The 21,191-nt window shown below is 53.2% G+C and overlaps 1 protein-coding gene across 1 annotated transcript in view; it reads left to right on the top strand.

The window, feature by feature from the left end:
* Positions 1–21,191, top strand: part of CAPN2 (calpain 2) — a 61,868-nt gene that overhangs the window by 39,213 nt on the left and 1,464 nt on the right. The window contains exons 7-20 of the mRNA XM_032605891.1: positions 2,742–2,827; positions 3,768–3,842; positions 4,543–4,703; positions 7,168–7,337; positions 9,242–9,253; positions 10,307–10,518; positions 11,738–11,774; positions 12,699–12,764; positions 14,017–14,074; positions 16,326–16,390; positions 17,611–17,679; positions 18,240–18,318; positions 19,263–19,379; positions 19,877–19,935. Coding sequence (XP_032461782.1) covers positions 2,742–2,827; positions 3,768–3,842; positions 4,543–4,703; positions 7,168–7,337; positions 9,242–9,253; positions 10,307–10,518; positions 11,738–11,774; positions 12,699–12,764; positions 14,017–14,074; positions 16,326–16,390; positions 17,611–17,679; positions 18,240–18,318; positions 19,263–19,379; positions 19,877–19,935 — 1,266 coding nt within the window. The remainder of the gene's footprint in view (positions 1–2,741; positions 2,828–3,767; positions 3,843–4,542; positions 4,704–7,167; positions 7,338–9,241; positions 9,254–10,306; positions 10,519–11,737; positions 11,775–12,698; positions 12,765–14,016; positions 14,075–16,325; positions 16,391–17,610; positions 17,680–18,239; positions 18,319–19,262; positions 19,380–19,876; positions 19,936–21,191) is intronic.

The following is a 21,191-nucleotide window of genomic DNA, read 5'->3' as shown; positions in this document are numbered from 1 at the left end:
CAAAAAAACAAACAACCCAATCCAAAAATGGGCAGAAGACCTAAATAGACATTTCTCCAAAGAAGATATACAGAGTGCCAACAAACACATGAAAGAATGCTCAACATCACTAAACATTAGAGAAATGCAAATCAAAACTACAATGAGATATCACCTCACACCAGTCAGAATGGCCATCACCAAAAAATCTAGAAACAATAAATGCTGGAGAGGGTGTGGAGAAAAGGGAACCCTCTTACACTGTTGGGGGAATGTAAATAGATACAGCCACTGTGCAGAACAGTACGGAGGTTCCTTAAAAAACTACAAATAGAACTACCATATGACCCAGCAATCCCACTACTGGGCATATACCCTGAGAAAACCATAATTCAAAAAGAGTCATGTACCAAAATTTTCATTGCAGCTCTGTTTACAATAGCCCAGAGATGGAAACAACCTAAGTGTCCATCATTGGATGAATGGATAAAGAAGATGTGGCACATATATACAATGGAAAATTACTCAACCATAAAAAGAAACGAAATTGAGCTATTTGTAATGAGGTGGATAGACCTAGAGTCTGTCATACAGAGTGAAGTAAGTCAGAAAGAGAAAGAGAAATACCGCATGCTAACACATATATATGGAATTTAAGCAAAAAAAATGTCATGAAGAACCTAGGGGTGAAACAGGAATAAAGACACAGACTTACTAGAGAATGGACTTGAGGATATGGGGAGGGGGAAGGGTAAACTGTGACAAAGCGAGAGAGAGGCATGGACATATATACACTACCAAACGTAAGGTAGATAGCTAGTGGGAAGCAGCTGCATAGCACAGGGAAATCAGCTCGGTGCTTTGTGACCGCCTGGAGGGGTGGGATAGGGAGGGTGGGAGGGAGGGAGACGCAAGTGGGAAGAGATATGGGAACATATGTATATGTATAACTGATTCATTTTGTTGTGAAGCTGAAACTAACATAAAAACAAAAAGTGCTTTCACATTTGATCTCACAGAAGCATTGGTGCCCCAATTACTGTAGTGGTCAAATCTGACTCTGCCTCTTGCCAGCTGTGTGGCCTTGGGCAGTTATTTAAGCTCTCTTCTGCCCCCTAGTTTCCTCAAATTTAAATTAGAAACAGTAATAATAATATCCATTGTAGGGACTTCCCTGGTGGTGCAGTGGTTAAGAATCCGCCTGCCAGTGCAGGGAACACCGGTTCAAGCCCTGGTCCGGGAAGATCTCACATGCTGCGGAGCAACTAAGCCCGTGCGTCACAACTACTGAGCCTGCGCTCTAGAGCCCGTGAGCCACAACCACTGAGCCCACGTGCCACAACTACTGAAGCCTGCATGCCTAGAGCCCGTGCTCCACAAGAGAAGCCACTGCAATGAGAAGCCCACGCACTGCAATGAAGAGTAATCCCCGCTCGCCGCAACTAGAGAAAGCCCACGCACAGCAACGAAGACCCAACGCAGCCAAAAATTGATTAATTAATTAATTAAAAAATATAACATCCATTGCAGGTTGTTGAGGTGATTCAAACAAGTTAATATATGTAAAGCACTCAGACTGCACCTGACACATTTTGTCCAAGCAGGTCGCTGTCCTGGATTTTGCTGTTTTGTTTATACTATAAATACTGTTAGGTAGCCACCATCCACTGTTAATTACAAAACCCGGACTAGATCCCAGGTCTTCTGACATGTGCAGTGCCCTCTCTCTCTCTTTTTTTTTTTAACACCCCCGCATATATCTTTTTATTTTGAAAAATTTCAAGTCTACAGAAAAGTTGACAGAATAGTATAATAAACATCCAAATGCTGCTTTTCCAGATTCCACAGTGGTTGAAATTTTCCACATCTGTTTTGTCTCTATGTATGTGTACTTCCTTTCTGAGCCATCTGGAAGTAAACTGCAGATGTCACAACAGACGCTTCACTCCTGAATACTTCAGCATTTATCTCCTACCCATAAGGGCACTCTCTTACAGAATCCCAGTACTATTTTCATGCTGAAGAAATAAACATTAATTCAATAACATGATCTAATATATAGTCCATGTAAACATTTTCCCAGTTGCTCCAAAATGTCCTTTATAGTACCCTCAATGCCCCCAGTCCAGGGTTTAATCAAGATTCATGCACTGCATTTTCTTGTCATCACCAGTGTTCATTTGATGGAGCTCCTGTGACAAAAGTACACGCTATTATAGTTAGTTAAACTAAGGTTCAGAAGTGACGTGCCAATGCAGAGTCTAGAACAAGCACATTTGTGCCTCAGACTCAGGATAGAGGTTAAAGAGCCCTGGTCCTTGCGGCTTCCCTGGTGGTGCAGTGGTTGGGAGTCCGCCTGCCGATGCAGGGGACACGGGTTCGTGCCCCGGTCTGGGAAGATCCCACATGCCGCGGAGCGGCTGGGCCCGTGAGCCATGGCTGTTGAGCCTGCATGTCCGGAGCCTGTGCTCCGCAACGGGAGAGGCCACAGCAGCGAGAGGCCCGCGTGCCGCCAAAAAAAAAAAAAAAAAAAAAAAAAGAGCCCTGGTCCTCCAAGGGCCAGACCCTGGGAGCTGCCCAAGCCGAGCAGCAGCGAGGGTCTGGGAGTCAAGGCCCTCTCCCTTTTGCGATCCCCCTTATTACATGGACTTGATGCCTCCTGCCCCTGGCTCATGGAGAAAAAGGGGCTTTGGGCCGGAGAACCTCCAGGCCTGGCTTGAACTCAACATCTCTCTCCTCTCCTTCACCCACCCCTCCTGCAGGTGGAAAGCAGAGGAAGCCTGCAGAAGCTGATCCGCATCCGGAATCCCTGGGGAGAGGTGGAGTGGACCGGGCAGTGGAACGACAAGTGAGTAGGGCAGGTTTGGGAGCCGGCGTGGGGGCACTCTTTCCAGGGGTCTCTGGGGGAGCTGAGGAGGGGCGGGGCACGGTAGCCATGCTGAGAATAAATCCCCGAGAGCACAGGCCACCCTGAGTGGGACCCCTGGGGCTGGTGGCCCTCTAGGCTCTTAACCAGTGCACTCTAGCCGTCTGGGTGCCTTTACAAGGCCCAGGGCTCCTGGGATGCTCATCCTTTCATCACCTCATGGTTCCTCCCTTCCCTAGCTCGGCGTCACCTTGCTATTGGATCTTCAGGGAAAAAATACACCCTTCCTCCCCTAAGCACTCGTTCTATCCCAAGGATGTAAACTTTGTGCCTGTGACCAGAGAGGAGTCCTTCTGTTGATGTCCAGGGTTCCTGGTAGGCCTGTTAGACCTTCGACTCTCTGGGGTGAACTCTGTGAGCCCCTCTCATGGTCTTCCTCTGCTCCCGTCTCCCCGTGCCCCTCCACAGCCCAGCACCCACAGTTCTTCACCTTTTCCCTGGCAGCCTCTGCCATGGCATAGAGACGCCTGCCAGGGGCTGCAGGTCAGCCACAGAGGCCAAGATGAGCGCCCCTACCCTACATCGAATTTCCAATCGCCCCTTAAAAGAGCTGACAGGCCCATCTCAGTTTGGGCCACTGATGCTACTTCATGTCTCTCTGATGGGCTGTGTTCATCTTCTGGAATCTTCCTTGCCACCATCTTCCAGGATAATATATCCTCTCACCTTGCTGCCCTGTACCTCTCAGCCACCTGTGTGTTACTTCCCTCCCTTACTGGGGTCTGAGCCCTCAGGTGGGAGAGCATGTCCCCGGTCCTCATCTTTGGGGCATCTTGGGGAGAAGTCATCGTCCCACACTAGTTTTTTTTTTTTTTTAACCCACACTAGTTTCTAATGCCTCTCCCATTGCTTGGTTTTCCAGCTGCCCAAACTGGACCACTATTGACCCAGAGGAGAGGGAAAGGCTGACCAGACGGCAGGAAGATGGGGAATTCTGGTAAGATTCTTAGGCTTTAGGGAACGAGGTGTCTGATCTTTACTAGCAAATGAGTGAGATTATCGTGTTGAGGGAGCAGGGGCGTGGGATCCTGGTTTTGTTGTTGTTTTAAATTCACTATAAGACGTTGAACAAAACAATTCTTGAACCTCTCCAGTTGGTCCATCTCAGCAGTAGGGTTTCAAAGCTGAGCAGCTCAGCAGAGAAGGCTAAGAATTCTGCAGGCATGTTCAGGTCCCAAGAGAAAAGAGGGGGAAGATGGGCCTTTCTCCCAGCCAGTTCCTAGGATTCATCCCGAGGCCTCAAGAAATGGGTCTCTTGGAGAGTAGCAGTGGGGCCCACGCGGCTGTGTCTGTGCTGCTCTGGGGCCACCTACCGCTGCACAGTACTGGTGTTTGACCAAATGAGCAGCCGTATTTTGTCTCATTTGATACACATGGCCCCCATTTTTACAGATGAGAGTTCTGAGTTTCACAGAGGCTTAAGTAACTTGCTGAAGGTCACCTGGCTAGAAGGTGGTAGCACCAGGACTAGAACTGGCGCCTTCCAGTGGCGGACCTGGTGGCCATGTGGCCCCGAGGTGCTGTCTCCTAGCAGCTCTGCCTGGCCCTGACTGGGTCCTAGTCTGGCCTTGGGCGGAAGGTCCAGGCTTATCAGTGTGTCCTCCGGCAACCTGGGTGCTGCGTCCCTGCTTTTGCAGGATGTCTTTCAACGACTTCCTGAGGCACTATTCCCGCCTGGAGATCTGCAACCTGACCCCTGACACGCTGACCAGTGACACCTACAAGAAGTGGAAGCTCACCAAGATGGATGGGAACTGGAGGCGGGGCTCCACCGCGGGCGGCTGCAGGAACTACCCGAGTGAGCACCCTGCCACCGCCCCACCCTGGTGTGCTGCACCCCATCCTGGCCGCTCCTGCCCTCCAGGACCCTCTGCCTCTTCTCCCTGAGTCTCCACCTCAACACCCTTCTTGTCCCCTCAGCCCCTTGCCTTCTGCACTCACTTGTCTCCCTGCCCACGCAGAACCCAAGACGTGCTGTTTCTGTGATTCCTCTCCGGGCCCTAGATTCCCTGATGCCACAGCCTCGCCCACTGAGGCAGCGTTAATCCCACTTCATACCCATGGGCTACTTTTTTTTGTTTGTTTTTTTGCGGTACGCGGGCCTCTCACTGTTGTGGCCTCTCCCGTTGCGGAGCACAGGCTCCGGACACGCAGGCTCAGCGGCCATGGCTCACGGGCCCAGCCGCTCCGCGACACGTGGGATCTTCCCAGACCGGGGCACGAACCCGTGTCCCCTGCATCGGCAGGTGGACTCTCAACCAGTGTGCCACCAGGGAAGCCCCCGTGGGCTACTTTATCCACACGAAGCCCACGCGGCCTAGCCCAGCAGGGGGACCTCACCCACTGGACCTCTGCACATCGAGACCCTGGTTGTTGCCTGGCAATCCTCTTGTGCCCAATTCACTCAGCAGATGTTGATGGGGTCCTGCTCAGATGGGGGCAAGGACTCCTCCTCTGGTTTATCCTTTGTTTATTCCCCTGACCCTTCTGCCTCAATGGCCCAGTCCTCCCCTGCCCTCTCCCACTCAGAAATTGCCCCATCATGATGACATTTGCCAATTATGAAACATACATTGGGTGCTAGGAACTGTGCTAAGTGATTTATTAATGTATTACTCCATTTAATCCTCACAACAGCCTTCTGAGGCAGGCACTTTATTAATCATCTCCATCTTTAAGATGAGGGGACTGAGGCTTGGAGAGGTTAAGTGACTTGCCCAAGGCCTCACAGCCTTCACTGTGCCCGGAATTTGAACCCGGGCAGTCTGACTGTGGAGTCAGTCTTCAAGTACTGCAGTGGCAATTCATGGTCATATATTGATTCTCTTGTTACAGATGAGGAAACCAAGGCTCTCAGTGGCATACCTGGGCCACAGAGCAAGTAGTCAGACTGGGACTAGCAGATTGGTGCCTCTAGCTCTGGTGCTTTTTTTTTTTTTGGCTGCATTGGGTCTTTGTTGCTGTGTGCAGGCTTTCTCTAGTTGTGGCGAGCGGGGGCTACTCTTCATTGTGGTGTGCAGGCTTTCATTGCGGTGGCTTCTCTTGTTGCGGAGCATGGGCTCTGGGCACGTGGGCTTCAGTAGTTGTGGCACACGGGCTTCAGTAATTGTGGCTCTAGAGCACAGGCTCAGTAGTTGTGGCGCACGGGCTTAGTTGCTCTGTGGCATGTGGGATCTTCCCGGACCAGGGATCAAACCTGGGCCCCCTGCATTGGCAGGCAGATTCTTATCCATTGCGCCACCAGGGAAGCCCAGCTCTGGTGCTTTTAATCCTTCACCCCATGTATGCAGCCACCAAGCAAGTTCCAGAGGTGCTGGGATGGTCCTCTGCCTCAGATAAGACTATGTCTCCTACCCACTAGATCAGGGGTTGGCAGACTCTCTCTTAAGGGCCAGATAGTTGACCCTTTTGGCTCTGTGGGCCATCTAGTCTCTATGGCAACTATTCAACTGTTGCTGTAGCCCGAAGGCAGCCATACTTAAATGAACAGATATGATGACTGTGTTCTAATAAAACTTTACTTGTAAAAACAGGCAGCCAGCAGCCCATAGAGCCATAGTTTGCCAAACCCTACACTAGATACCTTTATTTCCACAAGTAGAATGTTAGTAGGTAAAGGAAGGAGATCACATTAATTATCCTTAAAATGAATGAATCTCAGCTCCTTCCTGCAAGTTGGTTTTGAAAGTTGGGAGGGCAGAGACACCATGGGAGTGGGCAAGGGGACAGGCCCAGGAGGACGGGGACACAGAACAAGAGGCTGAGATCTGGCCCCTGGGTTCATTGAGGGGGGTGCAGACCTAGTCCCCAAGTCCCCCCAGCCAGGCCAGCTGAGCCATCTCTGACCCCCGAGTTAGAGCCTGGTGAGAAGATACCACGGGGAGATATCACAGCTGAGCCAAAGGAGATCTGGGCCTCAGCTCTGACCACCCTGTTCCAGGATGCCTCCCAAGCCCGGCCAGCCTGAGGGCGAGCGAGAGAGAACTGCAAAGGGGAGTTTCTAATTTAGGTTCCCGTGAGGTTCAGACAAACCCCCAGCCCTCCACTGCTCATGGCCTGTTGCCACCCGGACGGGCTGCCAGCCAGCCCTGGTTTCTGGTTCCTCTGCCCTGCCATACCCCCACCTGCCCATCCTCACCCCTCTCCCAGCAGCCTCCAACCCCTGCGACCAGCGCGGCCTCGTCCCCTCGTCCCCCCATGCGCACCTGTTCACGCTGGGCTCCTGCGGTCTGAGTGACTGACCCCGCCCCTTCTGGCTACAGATACCTTCTGGATGAACCCTCAGTACCTGATCAAGTTGGAGGAGGAGGACGAAGACCAGGAGGACGGGGAGAACGGCTGCACCTTCCTGGTGGGTCTCATCCAGAAGCACCGGCGACGGCAGAGGAAGATGGGCGAGGACATGCACACCATTGGCTTCGGCATCTATGAGGTATGGGAGGGGCATCAACAGGGCTGGGGCTCCTCCTTCCCTTCCACCTTGGCTCGTGTCAGCCCCTGCGACGAAGGCCAACCCCAGAGACAGACCTGGAGATGGGACCCCAGGCCGGGAGCTTGGCCAAGGAAAAGCAAAGCCATGGGCCGGGCCAGTCCTAAGAGACTCATGCAGGGAGGTCCCTGCAATTGGTCTGGGTCACCAGGAGCCCCCGCCCCCCTTCCCCTGCAGCCAGCTTCCGGGGAGTCCCGCTCTTTCAAGTGGGCTCCGTGTCCCTTCTCACTTCCCCCAGGCCTGGCACTCTGGCTGGCTACCAATCTCCGAAGGACACAACAGATGTAAGGCGAGGACAGAGTATGCTGGACCATGTCCGGAGCCACTGTGAGGGCAGGAACTGAGCCAGCAGGTCCCGTCCTGCTGGGCAGAGCCCATGCTCGGGGCAGGGGAGCAGTTGGTCCTCTGCTCCCACCAGGGCTCAGCCGGCTAGAGCCCTGCGCCCAACACAGGCGCTCTCACTGCCCCCGTGTCCTTTCATTCCGAACCAACTGACCCAACACGCTGGGCCCGGTCCCCTCCCCTCTCCCTTCTCCCGCACAGAGAATAGCTGCTCCTGGCCTGGGGTGAGCAGTGGGAGAAGCGGGGTGCAAGGAAGACTTCAGAGCCGCTCAAGTGGGGTGCACTTTGATGTGATGGGCGGGCCGCAGTGATGTGCTGGAACCAGCCCACTCTTCCCAGCCCGACATTCAGTGAGGTCACGTGGGCAGCCTGAAGACAGCCACGGCAGGGAGGGGGCAGTATGTACAGCATGGAAATTAGCAAATACTACACATCAGGTCTCCCACCGAACCCTGAGAGCCGGGCTCCCAGCACGGCGCGTAGGAGTCAGACACAGTGTCGGGGAGAAGGCTGTCTGCTCACTTCACCCAGCAGGGAAACACGGCTGCCGCGCGTGGGGCGACGATCTGCCTGCTCACCCGCCAACAGGTGGAGCTGGGCAAGCGCCATCATTTCTAAAAATGCACATAAGGGCTTCCCTGGTGGCGCAGTGGTTGAGAGTCCGCCTGCCGATGCAGGGGACACGGGTTCATGCCCCGGTCCGGGAAGATCCCACGTGCCGCGGAGCGTCTGGGCCCGTGAGCCATGGCCGCTGAGCCTGCGCGTCCGGAGCCTGTGCTCCGCCACGGGAGAGGCCAAAACTGAGAGGCCCGCGTACCGCAAAAAAAAAATAAATAAATAAAAATGCACATAATTCCAAGCTTCTCAGTCTCTGAAGTAGGAGCTGAGGACTTCAGATCTAGGACAGAATAGCTGCAAGAAAAATGCAGACTGGATTGTGACACACAGCCCAGACTTGGAAATCCACCCATGGGCTTTCAGAGCCAAGAAGCACCTATCCCGTTTTAGAGATAAGGAAACTGAGGCCAGAGAAGGGAAGTGACTTGCTTGAGGAAATACAGAGGGATGTGGCCGGCAGCAGCTTAGAACCAGTACCTGCTGGCTCCCAGCCCCGGGGGGGGGGGGGGGGGGGCAGCTGTGTCCCTGTGCTGCTTCCTCCAGCGCTGCTTTCCCTGGCGGCGAGGGTGGGGTGTGGGCTTTGCTACAGGCAGCTGGGTGACCTCAGCCAGGTCAGCCAGGTCACTTCACAGCTCCAGGCCTCGGTTTCTTGCTCTGTAAGTTAAGAACGGTGCTAAGGGCTCATGTACATTATCGCCGGCTCATAAGATTTTTTTTAAAATGTGGGAATATGTTGCGTTCCTTGGGAAATAGTTACTGGGTTAACTTAGTTCCTATTGGTAAAGCTACAGAGAAAGGTGGGTAGCAAAGGAGACCATCTCAGTGGTGACATTTCTTTCCGGAGCTTTTCCAGAGTCTGAATTCAGCGTGTTCTCCTTTATCTGCAGATTCCAGAGGAGGTACGTCTGGCTCACGTCAGCCGCTGTCCCTGGGGGCTCAGGTTCACCAACAAGGAAGAAGGCTTAGCCTGCTGGCTCGGGGGTCTTGTGAAGCCTGGGCAGGGGCTGGTGGCGATGAAGGATGAGTCCCCAGCCCCTCTGGGCTGCAGTGAGGTTGCTCAGGTCCTAGATCCCAGGGTCTAAGCACAGGGTAAGGCAGCTGGGGCAGTTGCCATGGGGCGTGCTGTCTCCCCAGACCTGGCAAAGCCGCTGCACACATTTAGTTCCGGGTGGAGGGTCCGTGGTCCAGGGGCTGCAGGAGACTCTTCTTGGAGTCCCGTAGTGCTCTTAAAACAGGCCTAAAGGGAAATGATGAGCCCTGCGGTGGTATTATAAGATGGGGGAGCACAGAAAGAGGCCTGGACCCCATTCCCAGCTCTGCCATTTGCAAGCTGTGTGACCTTGAGCAATTAACCTGTCCTCTCTGGACTTCAGTTTCTTTGTCAGTAAAACTGGTCAACCATCCACCTTGCCAGACTATTGGGATGCGCTGTGATACGTGAGAGCGCTTAGTAGGCCCACAGTTAGGCTTAACCGAGCTGGTGAGACACACAGTCGCAGTGTGTGTTTTTAAAGGCCACAGTTATTCAAGTCGACACACAGGACAGGGCAGTTGGTGGCGTGCTGGGCCTTTGTGGATGCTGTGGTCAGAATGACACCCCACATTTGAGAGCTGCGCCCCCTCCTCGCCACGGTCCTGGCTGCTTGCGTCAGTGTGTCTATACCACACAGAACTGAGTGGATCCCGGCCGAGAGCACTTTAATGCCCCTGAGTCGTAAGGGGAAGGCTGAGGACCTCTGTCCGAGTGGAGAGATGGGGCATCTGAAGACAGGGGGTGAATGTGGGTCCCCTGCTGTGTGTGCCTCTGAGCCCCTGTTTGGGGTAGAAAGTTAGCTTTTCATCTAAGATGATGCAGAGTTGTCGCCGTGAGCCTCTTGTCTCGATGAGTGGAGAGGACGGTGCTTGGAGCCCTTTCCACCCTCCACTCCCTCTTGCTCCTGTTTCTTCACCAGTTGACAGGACAGACCAATGTCCACCTCAGCAAGAGCTTCTTCCTGACGCACCGAGCGAGGGAGCGGTCGGACACCTACATCAACCTGCGGGAGGTGCTCAACCGCTTCAAGCTGCCCCCGGGGGAGTACATCCTGGTGCCATCCACCTTCGAGCCCAACAAGGACGGGGACTTCTGCATCCGGGTCTTTTCCGAGAAGAAAGCTGACTACCAGTAGGTCGTTCAGCCCTCCTCGTCCCCACGCCTTGTTCCTGCCCCGCCTGGACCCACGCGTCAGCTTCTTTTTCTGTAGTACCCGCCCGCTTCGTGAGGACTTGAGGTATCGAAGAACGTTAGTGCTGTCCTCGGGTCAGCAAAGAAAATAGACACTCGGGATCTTTCTGATGAGAAAGGGATGGTTGTAGAGCAAATTGCAAATGCCTGTCATTTGGGGCAGTGCTGGTAGAATCCCTGCGTCCCCAGCCCACCAGCCTGGCAGAGCCGAGGGTCTAAGTGCCAATCCCAGCGGTCCCTCAGATGTCTCCAGAGCCTCTCCCCGCTACAGTCACGAGGTCTCCAGGCGCTCCCCCGTCCTCACTGGAGCCCCGCTGTTCAGGGACCATTTTTGGCTGACACCGCTGTCCTCAATTCACAATGGCTGCTGGCTTAACTGTGTCTGTTCAGCTGGGCCCTTGACTGCGTGAGATGTAATCAGCCTTGGGCAACTTAAGCACAAGATTTACTGGAAGGCCCTGGAGCCCCTCTAGAACTGACAGGAGGCTGGGCGCCAGAGGACCAGGGTGTGGGAAGAGGGGGCGTGGCAGCTGCCATGTCCCCCTCTGACCTTGGGCCATATGCTCAGATCCATGTGGGATGGAGGTGGGGGGGGGGGGGGGGGCAGTGGGCGGGAGTGGCAGGGATCGCCGGGCTCTAAGACAATGCACAGCAGAGAAGGAATTTCCCTCTCTGTGGAGCAGAAGGACCCAGCCCTGCACACAGGACCGTGTGTGAGATAAACTAGCCAGGGACTGAGCTTCAGCTGAAATCTCACCCAGGCCTCCCTGCCTTCTCCCACCCTCGGCAGAGCAAGTAGGCAGCAGGGTACACTGCATGGTTCTCCGTGTGAAGATTTATGACGGCAAAGGGCGTTTCAGAGGGAACCTAAAAGCTGTTCCTCCAGGCCAGAGCGCCAGCACCGTAGTACCTGGGAAGCCTGTGCTCTTCGATGAAGATTGAAAACTAGCAAACAAAACAGTTCTGACTCTCCAAGTTGTTTTTCTTGGATCATTTCTAACTGTAATTTCTGCTGTAGGGGATGTGTTGTCACAGAAACTTGGGATGCAGAAAAACCCCCGTGCCCACCCCATGCTGGGTTTAACGGCACAGTTTCATTTTAGCCGGGATTTCTGCAACGCTCCCTTTTCAGTGACGCGTAGTTTCCTTCTGTTTCCAGAGTTGTCGACGACGAAATCGAGGCCACCCTTGAAGAGGTACCGTACTGCTTGAGCTTCACCCGCTCTGTCCTGAACAACCCAGGAGCAGCGGAGCAGAAAATAACCCCAAGGGTTCAGGAGGCCCCTAGGATTTCACGAGCACAGCTTGAAACTAGGGTGCAGCCTTGGCCTGGGAGTCCGAGAGCGCCTCCTGCACCGGCTGTGGCCGCTGCGTGGGGCTGGACGGTCCCCTGGATGTAGCCCGCACGCACGGGGTGCCTGGAGGATGGGACACCAGGCTGCTCTGAGCAGTGGGCGGTCTTGTCACTCCCCTTTCTGGCCCTCAGTTTTCTCATCAACAAAGTGGAAACGTTGCATGACAAGATTTTTCAGGTTCCCTGGAGTTTTCTGGGAGTTGTGATGCAGTGGTAAATCCTGAGGGCTTTGAGGACTGCAACTCAGGAATTACAGACCCAACCTAAGCGTCCAGAGTTGAGGAAGGATAGCACACAAATGGGAAGGAGCGCTCTTCCCTCTGTCCTGGTGCCCGCAGCGGCTTGATGACTGTTATTCCTCAGCTGCTGAAGCTCCGTGTACTCAGTGAGACATGGAGCAATTTCCAAGGGCCTCACGGCTGTGCTCTCGCCACGTTCAGAGTCGTTCCAGACCACGCCAGCTCGTCTTTACACTTCTGAGTCCCCATTACTTAGATCATAAAAGGCCATTTTGGTGGAATGTTGGAGAAGATGCCTATGTGAGAAATTAGAGTGTAACTCCTTCCCACATAGCTTATAGTCCCTCTTAAGTGTTTTAACTGGAAAAAAAACTCCTTAATTCCTCACACTGTCCTTCGTCTCAATCCCGGTAACCTTAGAATTCAGGCCTGAGAGAGGGTAACTGAGGTGGCGGGGGAGGCCGCCTCGGAAGGGAGAGCAGGTGCCCGCTGGTCACTGTGTCTCACTTCTGTGCCTCGCCTTCCAGATTGATGTCAGCGAGGACGACATCGATGATGGATTCAGGAGGCTGTTTGCCCAGTTGGCAGGAGAGGTAAGTGCTCCCCAAGCCTCTGTGCTGTGCGCCCTGCTTGACGCAAAGGAAGAGACCATCTTTGCCCTCAAGGAGACTTCAGTCTAAGGCGGGGAGAGGAAACAAAATGAACAAAAAGCAAAGAGGGATTTCCGCTCAGATTCCTTACCCAAGGCCTCCCCAGGGCCTCTGCACGTCCAGTCGCCAGGGGCTTCTGCTGTCGGGGGTCGGCTCTGACTGTGATCCTCCTGCCTGAGGACTCTGGGCCTCTCCTTGTGGCTGTTTTGTTTGCTCTGTGCCACTGCAGCTGAGACATGGAACTCAGCCCCTTCTCTTTGATTGCCACGAAAATATGTGGGGACTTGGAGGGTTTTCAGTCTCAAGGATGCAAGCAACAGAGTGTCAGCCTTCCCTGTCCTTAAAAAAGAAATCCCTCAGGCATCTAGGCTTCCGTCCGCTACAAAGTTAGCAGGCCTCTTCCTCCAACAACTCCAAACAAAGTCATTCTCCTCCATATATGGAGCACACTAGCTCTCTCGAGTGTCCACCATCGGCTTACCCGGGCCTCCTCATCAGAGTTAAAGCAGGCGCCACCCGCCCCATGCCTCCGCCCGCCTGTCTGCCTCCCTCCCTCCTGGTTTCTAAGGGAAGGGGCATCGTAGAGACATACTTCCACACTGATTGAAACACACACACACACACACACACATCCCCCAAGTACGCACAATGTCAGTCTTGGTCTTAAATAATGGGGCTTGTCCCCCAGTTACACAATATGTGTAAGTGAACAGAGGTACCCGCACCACTTCTGAGGAGCTCTGACATCAAGGGCCACAGAAAAAGTGCTGGGCCAGTTCTTGGAGACAGCCGGTCCCAGCCAGCTTTGCAGGAAGCCAGATCTGGGTTTTAAAGGGAGAGGAAGGCATGCTGGGTGCGAGGAAGGGTATAGAGAACTGAGTCAAGAGACCGCAAACATGGGTAGAATGGATTTATTCTTTATATTCTCTACAGCAGAGCGATGGCGAACGAACTCTGCCTGGGGCACACTGCATTAAAACACTGTCAGAAACTTGGGCTGTGGCTGTGCTCCCTGTGCGGCGTACCCCGGGGGCTTGTTAGAAGTGCACACCCACAGAACACCCCCCCCCCCCCGCCCCAGCTCTAATGCACCCCGCGGGCTCAGCCAGAGCAGACACCCGTTACACACCCGCTGCTCCGTGCTTCACGCAGCCCCAAGGGAGCCAATAATGACGCTCTGGTTGCATCTCCACAGGATGCAGAGATCTCTGCCTTTGAGTTGCAGACAATCCTGAGAAGAGTTCTGGCAAAGCGTAAGTACCCACCCCTCGCACATCCCTCATCCTGCTCCTGCAACGTGAGGGGACACGGTGACCCTTCCCCTTCCGCGGCTCAGCGGCTGTGGCTGAACCGTCACCCCCACTCCTGCTTAAACGCCACCGTCACCACCAAGGAACCGGATGAAGGAGGTTCTCCCCGATGTGATAAAAAAAGGGCGAAGGTTTCTGGAGTCTAGAGGTCAATGATCACATCCGGGTTTCCACAACTTACTAGCTCTGTGATCTAAACCGAGTTAGATAATCTCCCTGACTCTTGTTTCCTTATCTGCAAAATAGGCGTATTATTACTTAACCTCTTCAGAGTGGTTGAATGTCTTAAGTGAGATGATGTGTAGGAACAAAGCCTGGGCTCTGTATATACGGTGACTCTTACGATGATTAATTGCTAAGAAAAAGCGTGGTGGGAGCCAGAAAGCATCCCCATCCCTGGATTCCCGGCTGTATTTAGCGGGGAACCACTGACAGAGTGACGACAGCTCACTGATGGGCCAGAATGGAAAAATAAGTGGTCCACCTTCCACTCCAGCTAAGGGGATGGCATTAAAAAGGCTCATCTCCCAAATGGGTGTTTAAGGGAGCCTGGTCGAGCCAGTTCTTGATGGGAGCAATGTCACTTCAGTTGAGCCAGTGGGCCAGGCGAGTGGCTTCAAGGCTCCAGAAGTGACTGCTCTCAGCCCAGGCTGATGGGCATCTATAAAGAACGGACAGAACTGGGTGGAGACTGGAGAAGGAGCTGGAGAGCCATGGCCCTCATGCACCTTTTCAGGTTAAACTGTTTCTTCAGCAAAAAATATCAAAGGATGGACCGTCCGCCTCCCCAGTGTTGATCACCACTGCAGGGGGTGGGGAGAAAGCACCCACACACACTGCTCTTCTCCCCCTCGAGTTATCACCAGAACTGTGCTGCTTTGATGAGACGAGCAGGGGTCTGTACGGTATCAGGAGTTCTCAGCCCGGATCCGAAACCAGAGCGTATGTCGTCAGGGCTGAGCGTCAGCCTAGGGATCGTCTCCAGAAGTCCCATGGACTTCACTCTGGCCCAACCCCAAGAGATAAAAATCCTCCTCTTGAAGCCAAAGAAGGATCCAGGCCAGTGGGGTCTTCATCACAGTGAACGTGGACGACACGCATGTGGTCCCTCACAGGAACCACGTGTGACCGATCCGTGCCCGGTGGCCTCCAAACAAAAGGCTGCGTTTGAGCTTCTTGGCAGAGCTGCAGCCAGGGGGTCCAGCGGCCAGGGTAGGGCTTCCCCAAGCTGGACCCTGGTCCTCGGCGCCCCTCCTCCAATCTGGGGGTGATGAGAAGATGGTGTTTACCCTCGAGGCCACCAGGCACGAGTGAGGTCACAGCCTGTTGAGCTGTGTGGTTGTCATGAACCCAGGGACACTGAGCCCCATTGTTTCTGCACAGATGCGGGGAGGGGGAGGGGAGGGGTCGGGCCACGCTGGGATTCAGCTGCTGCTTGTTGGGGGCGCGGCAGTAGCCTCACCCGAGCCCCGGAGCTCGGTACCCTTCCCCGCTCCACACCCAGTGACGACTCCTGCCCAAGGGCCCCAGGCACAGCCCACACCCACACCCGAGAAGGGGTCAGAAACCAGAACAGCAGCTTTGAGACAGGGTACGTCCTAACCTTCCACAAGGACACGATGAAAAGGGTGGGCTCCCCTGAAGGCTGTGGGAACAGACTCACATCTGTGACAAGGCTCTCACGCCACCTGTCGACCACCAACTAGACGGGACCCAACCAGTGTGTGACTCACCTAGGAGAGCACAGGCTGCGGACAGGCTCTGGCCCTCTGGCTAACCCAGCTGGGGACACAGAGGCCCCCTAAATGCCTGCAGACAGGCAGTTAAGTAAACCTCTTCCTCTCTCAGGGCCCTGCCTAGAATAAACACGTGGGGCCCCCGCTATCTCCACAGGTGACTTTGCATCTTATGAACACTTCAAGGCCCAGACTCTTACCATTCTCTTACTTATTTAAAAAGCACTTATTGTAACTCCGTATGCCCATGGCCAATATACAGAGAAGTCAGGCAGATGTAACACAGCCTCTGCACCGTCCCGGTGTGGTGGCCACCTGCCTCGTGTGGCTATTTAAAACAATTTCAGTGGCTCCCACGTCGGAGGGTGCAGATACAGAATATTCTGCAATCGTAGAAGGTTGTATTGGACAGTACCGCTCTAGAAGATGTTCCTGTCACACTTATTTTTGTCTCCTAGGCCAAGATATCAAGTCAGACGGCTTCAGCATAGAGACCTGCAAAATCATGGTTGACATGCTCGATGTATCCTTTAATGGGCCCCGCAGGACAGAGGCTGGGAGAGTTTGAAACTTCACTCCAGGAAGATACAAACACAGGCCTCCTCGCCTTCACAGCGGCCAGCTGTCCCTGCTGGCTGAGGCGTAGGACTGTTGTCAGCACTGACCTCCCTTAGTAGGGAATTTGAGGGGCTTCAGCCGAGGGAATGTGAGATGCCACAGGCTGAGGGGTTCCTGCAGGAAATTCCCGACAGCATGCCCGCTGTTCTCTGCCCAGGGCAGCTTGGATGTGTTACCTCTAGGGGAATAGTCCCTAAACCATGATACTTTTTTTTTTTTTTTTTTTGGCTGTGTTGGGTCTTCGTTGCTGCGCACGGGCTTTCTCTAGTTGCGGCGAGCAGGGGCTACTCTTTGTTGCGGTGCACGGGCTTCTCATTGCAGTGGTTCTTCTGGGCTACAGGTGCGCGGGCTTCAGCAGTTGTGGCACGTGGGCTCAGTAGTTGTGGCTCGCGAGCTCTAGGCGCAAGGGCTTAGTTGTTCCCGCGGCATGTGGGATCTTCCCGGACCGGGGTTCGAACCTGTGTCCCCTGCATCGGCAGATGGATTCTTAACCACTGTGCCACCAGAGAAGTCCCTACCATGATACTTCTGATGTGAATGCTTTCCCCAGTCATGATTTTCTTCCTGATTCATAAGATAGGGGCCCACCCTCCAAGAGCACTCTCCTTCCTCTTGCTTGTTCCCAGGCCACCACCCGGCCCTGAGGCCGGCTTATCATCCGTCTGCTGTCCCTGCTGCTTACTGAGAGGTGCTGGGCAAGGATGGCCTGGATGGCTTAAGCTTCTATGAAGTTTCATCTGGTGGGCTCATGGCACCTGCTGTGTAGCTCCCCTCACAGAAGGCCTCTTAGAAATAATGATACTCCCTAAATGGGCAAGGGCGCAGCCATTAGAAGCCATCTGCATATCCTCCAACAGCTCCTTCTTAGCAGGAACTGGGGCCAGCTGCATAGCACCCCCAGACCCCTCAGCATACAGAGAGTCGGGGGACCAGTAGGTCTCTATTGGGCCCTTCCACCAGCCCTCAGATGGAGGTCTAGCCAGTGTGAAGAGCAGGAGAAGGGTCCTTCTGCGAGAGCTCCTCGTGACTGAGCCACGGTTACCAGACTCTCCAGGGGAGAGGACAAACCAGGTGCCACGGCCCACGTGAACCCAGACTCTGGGAGCTTTCCTTAACTGCAGGCAGTCGGATGGGAGTGGCAAGCTGGGTCTGAAGGAGTTCTACATTCTTTGGACCAAGATTCAGAAATACCAAGTGAGAGCCCAGGAGGGCCGGGCGGCAGGGGCGGTGGATCTGTGTGGGCAACGCGCCATGCACGTACTTTTGGATGCAGCAGCTCTTTAGGACGGTGGAGGAGCATCTCCAAGCAGAGGGGATTGTACTCATAACGGAGCTCAGAATGGGTGAAGACAGGGCTGGGCAAATGCAAACAGGAAAAACAAAGACTTTGCAAGTTACGTGGTTTACTCCCTGCCTTACTGACCGGAAACTGGGTCATCTAAAAGCCACCATCAAGTGTCCTGAAAAGGCCATGTAGCCCCTTGTAGTTTGGGTTTTTGACAGCTAAAGTACAAAAATTACAGAAGATAATAACAGGGGCTCATGTAGTTGGCTAGGTGATTTGATGGGCATATTTATAAACTAGCTCATGGAGAGAGACAAAATACTCTTTAAGGCAGAAACATGGGTGATGCTTCCAAGGCCAAACTAGAGGCACGGAGCTGGAAGAACTTCAGCCCCACTTAGCACACAGCACAGAGAGGTAACTTGCCACCTTTTGGGTCATGGTTTTCTAACTATTTTGTATGTTCCAGAAAATTTACCGGGAAATCGACGTGGACAGGTCCGGAACCATGAACTCCTATGAGATGCGGAAAGCATTAGAAGAAGCGGGTAACACTTCCTAACTGTATTTTCTTTCTTTTATCTGTAGAATATGTGAAAACTTATTCTATATGATACAAAGTTTGGTAAGCTATGAAATAGAGTAGGTGCTGGTTCAGTACAAACACATCCTTTTCATTCGCCTTTTAAAGACTAATTGGTAAAATGAAATGGAGGCCAGGACGCTCTGCCCTCTAAGCCGTCTGGAATCTCAGTTTCCCTCCAAGGGCCCCAGCGGGTCGCAGGCAAAGCCAGTTTTCAGCAGACCCACACACCCTGCCCTCGTCTGCTCAGGTGCAGGGCTGGTCAGGACTTAGTCACAAGGCTTCAGAGGGCTGCCAGGGAAGCTGGGAAATGCAGCCTTGATTCTAGGCAGCCATGGCCTGTTAAAAATTCTACAACTATGGAAAAAGGGAGAATTAATATTAGTTTAGCATGAACAGTTTCTGCCACATACATCCAGGAAGAATCTAGTCTCCAAGGCGATTCAGAGTGAGACAGACAGAAAAGGAGATAGGATCGATAGCATGAAACAGCCTGCCCATGAAAGTAGGAACAGGCAAGGAAAGTCTTACATGTTAGTAAGGAGACGGGACTTCCTGATGGTCCAGTAGGTAAGACTCCGCGCTCCCGGTGCAGGGGGTCTGGGTTCGATCCCTGGTCGGGGAACCAGATCTCACACGCATGCCGCAACTAAGACCCGGCGCAGCCTAAATAAATAATATATAAATACTAAAATGCAAAAAAAAAGAGGCAGGGTGGAGGTGAACAGTGTGGAAACAGAAGCAATGGCGGAAGGCACTGGCTTTGCAAAATAAAAACAGTCTCACAGCAGAGCAGCCAGGGGACCAAAGCAATCGTAACTCTCATCTTCCGGGTCCAGAGCCCATGAACAGAGCCCTAGGGTGCAACCGAACACTTGGCAATCGGTCTGCATGTTCATTTAACTGCAGGTTTCAAGATGCCCTGTCAGCTCCACCAAGTCATCGTTGCTCGGTTCGCAGATGACCAGCTCATCATCGATTTTGACAATTTTGTTAGGTGTTTGATTCGACTGGAAACACTATTCAGTAAGTGCCCGTTTGGGTAAAGGCCCATTTCAGTTCTCTCGGTACGAAAGCAGCCTGCCTTTCCCCACGGGTGAAACCACCTGAGCCAGAGACATGTCTGTCCAGTTGAAAATGAAAATCCTGGGCTTCCCTGGTGGCGCAGTGGTTAAGAGTCCGCCTGCCGATGCAGGGGACACGGGTTCGTGCCCCGGTCCGGGAAGATCCCACATGCCACGGAGCAGCTGGGTCCGTGAGCCATGGACGCTGAGCCTGCGTGTCCGGAGCCTGTGCTCCGCAACGGGAGAGGCCACAGCAGTGAGAGGCCCGCGTACCGCACAAAACAAAAAACAAACAAAAACAAAAACAAAAAGAAAATGAAAATCCTTCTTTAACCTGGGGACAGAGGGAAGAAATCGTAACTTGTGCCATTCAGTGAAATCAGCTGCCAGGCTGGGGAAAAGGATAATGTGACCTCTGTTGCAGCTCACTTATATGACATCCTGTTTCTGCCTCCACAGGGATATTTAAGCAGCTGGACCCCGAGGATACTGGTATGATCCAGCTTGACCTTATGTCTGTAAGTAAGCAGCTTCCCAGCCCCTACTCCTAGGGGACGGAGGGGAGAAGGGCTGCTACTTGGGCGACAGAGATCTGTGGCTTTTGGTCTGTCAGGATCAGGCTGTAAATTGTTGTAAGATCCCACAGTGCACCTCTATTGGCAGTCATTTCCCAACTACCCATTGGTTCTCGAGTCCAAGAAAACACACCTGGTCCCTCCTCCCAGAAGATTTGCCTTGAGAATAGCACAAGATTAAAAGAAGAAGAGGGTGGCTGCAGAACCCCTCTTAGAAAAATGACCTGCTATTAGCATGCATGGGAGCAGATGCTTTTTATACAAAGAAACCCTTTGGATGAAATTTCAGTGGGTCTTGGGAAGATCTGTCATTCTTAGATCTACTTAAAATACTTTCTGCACAAATTACTTTTCTCTACTTCCTCCACCTTTAAAATAAAATAACAATAGTAGATAAGATTAGCATATATAATGATTGTGCTCATGTGTCTGGAACCCCAGCAACAGGCACCTCTGAAACGATCACTCGAAATTCAGTTGGTATGCCAATTCCACAGAAAGCAAAGCGCAAAAATGTTCTCTTGTCATCCGAAGACAGAAAGTTCTCTCACTTCAAAGAAGGAAGCCAGCTGGGCTTACTTTTCATCCTTGCCCGGCTCCAGCTTGCATTTCCTCTGTCCAAGGGGGAACTGAGCTTGGAGCAACACAGGCTACAGAGACTGGGGTTGGGTGGCCAGTGCTGGGTAGGAATGACCAAGTCCCAGGGACCAGAGAGGAGCAGAGTGGTAAGAAGGACGAGGGTGAGGGACTGGCGCCTCCTTCCACTGAATTTCGAACTCTGGAGGAAGCCAGCAACGAAATAGCTCTTTCACTCTGGTATTAATGCATTTTAAAGTAACGCGAGCCAACTGCAAAATACATTTTAGCTGGTTCCAAAGAACACTAACTTGCTTAAAACTCTGTGTAGCTCAGGAAATAACCCTCCCCTGAGACTGCAGTCTAAGGTAGAGGCAATACAATTGGGACCTAAACATGCCACGTGTGAAGTTTGGGAAACTGCAGCCCCCTTTATCCTTCTGGCTGGAAATCTCATTCCTCCACGGCTCCCACTGGTTTATGCGGCCAGCCTACTCAGACCATCCTCCCATTTCCTCTGAGGAACATCTCACCCACTGGCTTTCCCTCCTTTCCTAAGCCTCGCCTTTCACAGGTCGCTGGAGTTCCCCACACTCAACTCTCTTTTCCCTGAGGCTGCGACA

Source organism: Phocoena sinus, chromosome 1 (genome assembly GCF_008692025.1).
Source record: "Phocoena sinus isolate mPhoSin1 chromosome 1, mPhoSin1.pri, whole genome shotgun sequence".
NCBI lineage: Eukaryota > Metazoa > Chordata > Mammalia > Artiodactyla > Phocoenidae > Phocoena > Phocoena sinus.
The sequence above is the reverse complement of the archived record's forward strand: the minus strand, read 5'-3'. Positions and strand labels throughout refer to the sequence as shown.